Raw genomic sequence first — 9,389 nt, 5'->3', positions numbered from 1 at the left:
AACTGCTGGAGAGAGAAACTGAGATTCCTCTGAGACCTGATCCACATACACACAGACGGGTTAACATCCAACTGATGACATCTTCACAAGTTCAAACTTCCTGCGTGACCTTAGAGCTTCGTGCCTGAATAGAGGATCTTGGTGTTGAGTGTCGGCATCTCCCCATCACCGCCTTTGCTGATCAGCTTCTCGCAGGGTGTCTTACCAACTGAGGAGACAGACAGGCACAGAGACAGTGGTCATGGTTATGTGCTTCCCCTTCTATTACCTATCTATCTGTTACCAGCAGGACCCGAAACAGCAGAACCAGTCCCGTACCTTTGCATGCGCTGTGGTGCTTTCTGCTAGAAGATGACTGCAGAGACGCCCCGTCCTCCTCCTCTTCCTCCTCCTCTAAACCCTCGTCCTCCTCAGGCCGGCTGGAAGTGAACAGCTGCTGCTGGGTCTGAAGGTTCTGCTCGTCCACCGCTGGAAGAGAAACTGCAGGATCAATAAGAGGTCCGAGGGTCCCTCTAACTGGTGAGTGGTGCCTGTGGACCGGACCTCTCTCTGTATGCTCCATGATCTGCCTGATGGCTTTTTTCAGACTGTTTGCCCGAAGCATCAGCTGCTCTCGAGGTTTGAAGATGGCCGCCGTGGAGGAGGAGGCGCTGCCCCGTGGGGAACAAGGCGGAACATGAGGAGGAGGATGGTGACGGTGATGATGAAGAGAAGGAGGCCGTTCAACGCTGTCAGCGTCCTCCTGCTCCTCAGCAATGGTGGGGGGGGGTGCCGGGGGAGGCAGCATGCAGGCCTGAGACTCCTCATTCAGAGTCTTCAGAAGGGAGTCAAGTTTCTCCTTCAACACGCCACACTGCAGAGACATGACAGCATAGAACTCATCACATACATGACACATATATGTATGTATATATATATATATATATATATATATAAAACAAACCTTCTTGGCCATGAGCTCAGACTCATCTGAACTTTCTGTGTTCTTTTCGGAAGCTTTACCCACCCGGGCCACCAAGTCCTTAACCGTCTCACACAGGACCCTGAAGTACACACAGAGAACACACATTATATACACACGGGACCCTGAAGTACACACAGAGAACACACATTATATACACACGGGACCCTGAAGTACACACAGAGAACACACATTATATACAGAGACATATTGAGTCAGACTAACATGATACACATAGACCAACAGTATAAGCAAGGAAGCTAACTACAGACAGACAGACAGACAGACAGACAGACAGTTGTACCTGGCAGAGGAGATGACGACAGAGTGCTGGTCTGAGGTCAGTATCTTGGACAAGTGAGCAGCTACTGAGTCCTCGTAGGTGAGAATCTGCTGAACCTCGATCAGCAATACAAACAAGTCAGTAGGTAAAGTTCTTTATATCATTGAATAATTATCTGAGGAGAAGCTAAAAGCAAAGTGGAGCCCGTTGGAAGTCATTTCCTGTTACCTCAGAGTCGTCGCTACAGTCTTCAGTAACAGTAGAGCCAGAATGTTGCCGCGGAAACTTGGTTTCATAGACCATAATACGCCACCTAGAACAGGAGGAGAGACAGTTACCTGTCTCACACCAGCCACCTGTCTCACATCTGGTACCTGTCTCACATCTTGGTACCTGTCTCGCATCTTGGTACCTGTCTCGCATCTTGGTACATGTCTAGCATCTTGGTACATGTCTAGCATCGTGGTACCTGTCTCACATCTGGTACCTGTCTCGCATCTTGGTACCTGTCTAGCATCTGGTACATGTCTAGCATCGTGGTACCTGTCTCACATCTGGTACCTGTCTCACATCTGGTACCTGTCTAGCATCTTGGTACCTGTCTCACATCTGGGTACCTGTCTAGCATCTTGGTACCTGTCTCACATCTGGTACCTGTCTAGCATCTTGGTACCTGTCTCACATCTGGTACCTGTCTAGCATCTTGGTACCTGTCTCACATCTGGTACCTGTCTAGCATCTTGGTACCTATCTAACATCTTGGTACCTGTCTCACATCTGGTACCTGTCTCACATCTGGGTACCTGTCTCACATCTGGGTACCTGTCTCACATCTGGGTACCTGTCTAGCATCTTGGTACCTGTCTAGCATATTGGTACCTGTCTAGCATCTTGGTACCTGTCTCACATCTGGGTACCTGTCTAGCATCTTGGTACCTGTCTAGCATCTTGGTACCTGTCTCACATCTGGTACCTGTCTAGCATCTTGGTACCTGTCTAGCATATTGGTACCTGTCTCACATCTGGTACCTGTCTCACATCTTGGTACCTGTCTCACATCTTGGTACCTGTCTAGCATCTTGGTACCTGTCTAGCATCTTGGTACCTGTCTAGCATCTTGGTACCTGTCTCACATCTTGGTACCTGTCTCACATCTGGGTACCTGTCTAGCATCTTGGTACCTGTCTCACATCTGGTACCTGTCTAGCATCTTGGTACCTGTCTCACATCTGGTACCTGTCTAGCATCTTGGTACCTGTCTCACATCTGGGTACCTGTCTAGCATCTTGGTACCTGTCTCACATCTGGTACCTGTCTAGCATCTTGGTACTGGCTCTTTCCAGTTTCTCGAGTATCTGAGGCAGCTGCGTGTCGTCGTCACAGGCTGAACCCCAACCGAGAACACGGGCCAGATCATTCCCAGTCCCCAGAGGAAGAACTCCCAGCTGACACTGGAAACCACAACAGCAAAAGGATGAACAGCAGGTTGACGTGGAGCTTGTGAGGAAGCGTCAGACCACACCTGTTTGTGCAGCGTGAGAGCGTCGATCTCAGACAGAACCCATCCGACGCTGCCGTCTCCTCCACACACCAGAATCCTGAAGGTGTCAAACTTCTGGAACAAACGCAGACTGACAGAGAGACAAAGTCTTTAGATGACTCACACAGGGTAACGCACACTCTGTGTCGGTCTCAGTGTCTCACCCCAGGTGAGGCCCCCCGTTCATCAGGTCAAACACCTGCGCCGGGTTCAGCAGCTGCTTAAAACGCCTCAGGAATTTGACCCCCTGGTTGTCTCCGCTCTTAGAGTTGACAAACACCAGCAGAGGACTGGTGCAGGACGGGGGACACGAGGCCTTCCAGAAACCTGAACATAGACACCAACGGTCAGCGTGATCAGGTGTATCACAGGTGATCAGGTGTATTGATCAGGCTCACCGTCAGAGTCGATGCTGTTGAGTGCGGTCGGGGGGATGACAGAGACCTTACACTGACCCAGAGGACACTTAGAGGACAGCTGCTCCTTACAGCCTGAGTGCACCTTGAGGACAGAGGGACAAACCTCACTGTTTGTCCTGAGTGTGTCCGTTACAAGGTCTGCATCCCTGAACTACACCTGATCCGTCATCTTAATCACACCTGCTGTGGGGGACAGTGGGTGAGTGGAGAGCATGGCCGTCCTGCAATCAGAGGACTGGTGGTTTGATGCAAACCCGCGTGTGGACGTGTCCTCGGGCACGACGCCTAAACCCAACACGCAGCTGTGACAAGTGTGTGAATGCTCGTTCCTGATGGTGACATGTCCGTGCGTGGTAGCTCTTGTCATCATACACCTGAACTACAATCTGAACTACACCCAAACTACGATCCGTCTCTGGTCTCACCATGGCTTTACACCAGAGACACCTCCAGTCCTGTAGACGGAGGACACTGCCACAGGTCTTATCACAGACGTTACATTTGGCGGAGACCGGCAGGTTCCCCTCCAACCACTGATGGGGCATGGACACCTGAGGACAGAGGTCAGGGGTCAGAGTACAGAGGATTGGGGTCAGCAGGAGATGATGTGTTAGTGAGTCTCACCCCGTCCTCGTCCTCGATGATGTCCTTTCCAATAGAGGCCAGAGTTGTCCATTTACAGTTGTTAGTGGCTCTGACTGCACAGCGCTTATGAGCCTTGAACTTACACACTGGCACACAGACACTTAATGTACACACACATTTAATGCACGCATACAAACTGATGTGTATAGAGTAATACTGTGTGTACTATTTGTATGTAGTAGTAATATGTGTACAATATGAATAAAGTAGTAGTGTGTGTACTGTGTGTATCTGCTCCACACATCTGGAATAAAGTCCCAGAAAGCTGCAGGTCTGCTGAGACTCTCAGACAGATGGACAGACAGATGGACAGGTTTGCTGAGACTTTGCTTCCTCTAATTGAACTGATTTCAGGACGAAGTAGAAGCTGTTTACTGTTTAATTCATTAGATGCAACTTTTATTCTTGTTTAATGGCAATCATTTTTATATTTCTTTTAATTTTCCTGATGTTTTGAATGGTTTTATGTGAAGAACTTTGAATCCCCGTGTAGTTGAAATGTGCTATACAAATACATGTGCCTTACCATATGTGTACTGTGAGCATTTAGGAGTACCATGCATTTATGCATGTACTATGTGTGTACCTTCACAGGACAGCCCGTGGGACGTCACCCCAGACAACGCCTCTCTGCACACGTTGCAGTACGTTGGGCGGGCGTGAGAGCAGGCGTACCAGTTGTGCATCCCGCTGAAGTGGTCCATGCTGTACTGGGTGGACTGGGAGAGACACACAGTCAGCTGCTGCTGGACTCACCTACTGGTCAAAGTGGGGACGGAGACACACCTCAAAGTTCTGTCTGCTCTGGACGCTTCGCAGAGCCGCCATCCACTCCTCCATCTCCTTCCTGTTGTCTGCACACAGGATGAGGCGTCTGCAGGGGGTGATGACCTACACACACACACACACACACACACACACACACACACACACACACACACACACACACACTCAGTATTTCCTGGTTGTGCAGATGAAAGCAGCAGAATGTGTCATTTGCAGATGTTGACATCCACTTCCTGTCCAGCTGCTACACAATAAAGCTGTGTTCCCACACTGACAGAAATAAACAGAAAGACACACACACACACACACACACACACACACACACACACACACACACACACACACACACACACACAGGTTTGGATTTGCCTGTAAGAAACAGAACCCAACATGGTTCTGCTTTTTTTCCTGAGTTGTACCTTTGGGTTCTACTGTGGAACTGAATCTAGGTCATGGTTCGGGGACAGACACAGACCTGCTGATGGCGATTGGTCAAACAATACCAGTTTACCACCCAGTTGACGGAGACACCAGAGGTTTCATCACATGGACGTCAGAAGTGTTTCTGATGAAAGGTTCTGTTGTTTTCTGGCCTGCAGCGTCACATGATCCTCATGATCATCACATGAGGAGCATCATCAGTGGTTATTTTCCTCTAATTGAACTGCTTTGACCTTCTGACTGTCAGCTGACCTATGGTAAAGCTTGAGCGACGACATCCCAGTCTGACTGACAACGAATCAGCTTCTTACCGTTTGTTCTTCGGCAGTGACAACGTATCATTATAGAATTATTAAATCCAAAAGTCCTGTTTAGAGTCCTGAACCAGAAGGATTATGGTTTTTCTCTGTGTGAATGTTACTGCCTGTGTCTCTCTGCAGTGAGCCCTCCTACTTCCTCTTCTGTGACTCAAGGCCACTTCCTGTTGGTCGTCACGCCGACCCCTCACCCCCCCACAGACACACACACTTATGGACATAAAGATGTTTGCGCACTCACGGTGAAGCTGTTGTTGACGTTCTTGGTGCTTGACTCCGCCACGCTGGCATCCGTCAGGTCCACCTCGTCAAAGATGATCGACTGGAGACACAAAACTCTGACATCAGCCCGCCAGCGTCAGAAGAAACCGCTTTTACTAATGCTGAACCGATCCTCCACCTTCTACCTTAAACGTCTGCAGGCGGGACAGAGGCGGATCCTGCACCTGCAGACTGGCTCACCTTTGAGGTCTGAGCATAGTACAGCGTCCTCCCTCTCAGTTTGAAGTATCTTCTTTTCCAGCGCTGGAAGGAGTTAGTCTGCTTCATCAGATTTCCTTCTCTCAGCACCGTCTGGAACGCATTGTTCACAGTTAATGAACTTTACACACACTCTTGGTTAAACTGAACAAACTACTTTAGCTTTTTCTGTTACAACAGAACAAGGCTGCAGCAGAGAGAAAAACATCCTGTGATGAAGAGGTTCAGTCTCCTCCTGCAAAGGATCATTAATGATCAAATCAGCACACAAAGGAAAAAAGGAGGAAATATACCTTTTAGAGATCACTGATCATGTTTTTTTCACCGCTGATACAAATTATTGATCATGATGATCCATACTTCTGTTTCATTACAGCAGCTGGTCTTAAAGGAGAGTTTATACTACATGAAAACTTGCAATTCAAATAATAAGAGAGTACTGAACTGAGCTATCGATTGTTAGCTGCTACGGGTGCTGCTCACCTTAAATGTAACATGATCAGAGAATAGAATCACCAGATCGATCATCAGCAAAACTTTATTTGAAACGTTCTTTTGGTTAACGTTAAACTGTCATTAATCTAAGGTTCATGTGTCAGATCCTAACAATAATGGACCCACTGTTTGAGCTATTAACAATACCAGTGGGAAACAGGAAAACGCTTCACGGCTGCGGGGTCCGGCTGTCACGCTCTACTTTCAATATTGCAACATTTGATTGGTATTTAATGGGAACGTACAAAGCCGGTTTCAGTCATATTCATCTGATCAATTTCCAGTTTTTGAAACCTCTTATGATACACTTTATCTAGATAGCCCTGCTCTGGGATCCAGCAGGTTTATAGTTAGGACATGTGACCCTAATTGTTGCACACTATTTAACATGTGCACTACAGTAATGTCTCATCGTCATTGTATGTTTTCTACAGGTGGGGGCAAAACAAATCACTTCATGTTGCGATTAAGTATTAAATTAAAAAACAACTCATGTCTCACTACAGAAGTCAAAACACTCTTTATCAACCGTCTAAACTCTCCATTACTAAAGCAGTAACCGGGAAAGAGACAAACGTCTCTGTCTCTGTGACGGTGGTCATTTTAATCTGATTAACAAGCAGAATTCCTTCAACTCAGCCACAGGTATTTCCGAGCTTTTGACGTTTGCCTGAAGGCGGCATCATGTCGGTAGCGTCCCGGTGAAGTTTAATCGAGTGAAACGGCGCTACGTGTCCTAAATAAACCGTTATGCTCCGTTATCGTACAAACGATAGTTCTTATTCAACATAATACACCTGTAGGGACACCGAGGACCGTTATGTCCAACAATGCTGACACCGACCGGCTCCACCCTCCACCTCTACGGGTGGGCGGCGGCAGGAAACTCCGGGGCTTTCCACCGGGCCCGAGGCCATTCGGCTAATCGGTACAGCTAACGGTACCGGTGTCTGTCCGTTAACCGGTGCAAGTAAACGTGTTCCCCGGGACAGTGGACCTTGTGCTTTCATGTATTAAGTGTATCTAAATGCATCACTTGATTATTAATCATTGATTCTGGTTCTAGTCATTTAAAGGTCCGTTAGCTTCGAAAATATACAAAACTTATTTCAACGATGATCAACCGGGAGAACTAATTTACACATTTTGTATTCATCATAAGTCGTGCGATGTTAACTGTTCTTCAAATATAGAGCAGAAGCTATGACCCAAACTCCACCTGACGTACGTCACATTTTGAAGAAACAACGTTTATTAGAAAATATGCTGGAAATCGAAGGGCTTCAGGTGACGTCACATCCGTTCTTTAAATCGGCATAATCGATCCCGTAAAGCGGCCCAGCTTCGGATGGCGGGTCTGTTTATTTACATGTTTACTCCGCTCCACGTCGACTAGAGGAGCATGAAGACGCGGAGAAAAGGGTGAAACGTGTAATAAAGACAAAGTATTATGAACACAAGGGACGTTTATGCCGAATTAAAAATCGGCCTCTTCGTTTTCACAAACATTTGAACTGATATTACATCTAATTCGTCTCCTTCTGCTGGGAAAGTTTAACTGACGTTTTGTTAGGGGTTCGGTCTATGGTCTCTGCGGGAGGAGAACGCTGAACTTCTGGACGAGCCCGTGTCCGGTAACTACCGCCGCTGCTTTAGCCTCGTACCTTGCTGCGGATCTGACCAGAAGTGGACACTTTTCGGATGAGTTTCTGTGGTGTTCCGGGCTCCTGCTCCGGTTCACTGTCCGACGACTCGTCCGGGAACCGGGCCGGAGCAGACTCCGTTAAGTCCGCCATCCTGTGCTCAGACCCCCGGGAGGAACTGGAGAGAGAGCGCCCCCCCGAGGCGGAGAGCGGGTACGCAGGGGCAACGCGGGGGACGCTGTTACGTCACCAAACACCAGGGAGGTCATAAGGGGCGCGTTTGATTCATTATATACATATTAACTCGCTAACAGCCAATAATAAATAAAAAATCAGTGTAATTTATTTTAAAGTATTGTTATCAGAACAACAACAACATCTGTGTGTTATCAGAGAACAGCAGGATGCATAACGCAGCATGTAAGTGAGGAAAGTGGACCAGCACCGTCTGTAAAGACTGGATTTTCTTTGAATCTCAATCAAAGATAAAAACACTTCCAGTGATGCAGGTTGAGCAGTTACACAGTGACTAAAGTAACGTTTAACGTTCACTTTCCACACAAGAACTTATCTTCTTCTGGACAACGTGACCAGCAGAGAACCACCTTGTTGTACTTCATATTGTGTGAGGCTCCGGGTACTTCAGGCTCCGGGTACTTCAGGCTCCTGGTACTTCAAGCTCCTGGTACTTCAGACTCCTGGTACTTCAGGCTCCTGGTACTTCAGACTCCTGGTACTTCAGGCTCGTAGTACTTAGTACAAACAAACTGACGACTGATTCTTAAATTAGACTAATGACTAAAATGCTGGTGTACACTTAGTACACCAGTATACAGCTATGATTCTGAAACTATGAGAATATTGTAATACTGCTGTCACTTGAAACTGTAATAATTAATACAATAATACCAATGCACAGCAATGATTGTATTTAACGTAATGTAACCAACCGAAATGTGATACCACCACTTATATTGACCGAGACACATCCGAAATCCGAGTTACAGTGAACGCACCGTCCAGTGTAATACCTTATTGCGCCACATATTCTGCAACTAGTCAACTTGAAAGTCACATGTTGGTCCTCAGCTGAGATGTTCTTTTTAAGCACAACACCTTTTCCTTTATTAAATACTTTTACTTAATTTTTTTAATTAGTTAATTACATCTAAGATGTCTTCTGCCGGTCCAGAGTTTCTTAATTTTTGAACACAACATACTCCGGCTCGTAGCACTTCATTACATTACAGGTCATTTAGCTGACACTTTTATCCACAGCGTCTTACATTACATTTTTAACCCGTGGCTTTTTACATCTTTGCCAGGGAGCAATTCGGGGTTTGGTGTCTTGCTCAGGGACACTTGGACATGGGACATGG

The 9,389-nt window shown here is 47.1% G+C and overlaps 1 protein-coding gene across 11 annotated transcripts in view; it reads right to left on the bottom strand.

Annotated features, from left to right (window-relative positions):
• Positions 1-8,702, bottom strand: part of dgkd (diacylglycerol kinase delta) — a 16,226-nt gene extending 7,524 nt beyond the window's left edge. For 4 of the 11 annotated variants that reach the window (XM_078105053.1, XM_078105049.1, XM_078105050.1 and 1 more), the window contains exons 1-18: positions 8,032-8,265; positions 5,855-5,965; positions 5,634-5,714; positions 4,635-4,739; positions 4,435-4,567; positions 3,828-3,934; positions 3,629-3,754; positions 3,183-3,285; positions 2,949-3,111; positions 2,767-2,875; positions 2,556-2,695; positions 1,473-1,557; positions 1,266-1,360; positions 944-1,043; positions 544-853; positions 319-468; positions 125-208; positions 1-36 (exon numbers count right to left, since the gene is read on the bottom strand). The exon at positions 1-36 is cut by the window's left edge and continues 58 nt beyond it. In XM_078105053.1, the coding sequence (XP_077961179.1) occupies positions 1-36; positions 125-208; positions 319-468; positions 544-853; positions 944-1,043; positions 1,266-1,360; positions 1,473-1,557; positions 2,556-2,695; positions 2,767-2,875; positions 2,949-3,111; positions 3,183-3,285; positions 3,629-3,754; positions 3,828-3,934; positions 4,435-4,567; positions 4,635-4,739; positions 5,634-5,714; positions 5,855-5,965; positions 8,032-8,163 (2,170 nt within the window). In that variant the 5' untranslated portion in view covers positions 8,164-8,265. Of the gene's footprint in view, positions 37-124; positions 209-318; positions 469-543; positions 854-943; positions 1,044-1,265; positions 1,361-1,472; positions 1,558-2,555; positions 2,696-2,766; positions 2,876-2,948; positions 3,112-3,182; positions 3,286-3,628; positions 3,755-3,827; positions 3,935-4,434; positions 4,568-4,634; positions 4,740-5,053; positions 5,546-5,633; positions 5,715-5,854; positions 5,966-8,031 lie in introns of those variants that run through there. The other 7 variants (XM_078105051.1, XM_078105052.1, XM_078105048.1 and 4 more) reach the window with 5 other exon arrangements.
• Positions 8,703-9,389: the final 687 nt, after the last annotated feature.

This window comes from Gasterosteus aculeatus, chromosome 1, assembly GCF_964276395.1.
Source record: "Gasterosteus aculeatus chromosome 1, fGasAcu3.hap1.1, whole genome shotgun sequence".
Taxonomy (NCBI): Eukaryota; Metazoa; Chordata; class Actinopteri; order Perciformes; family Gasterosteidae; genus Gasterosteus; species Gasterosteus aculeatus.
This window is presented reverse-complemented; position numbering and strand designations above follow the sequence as displayed.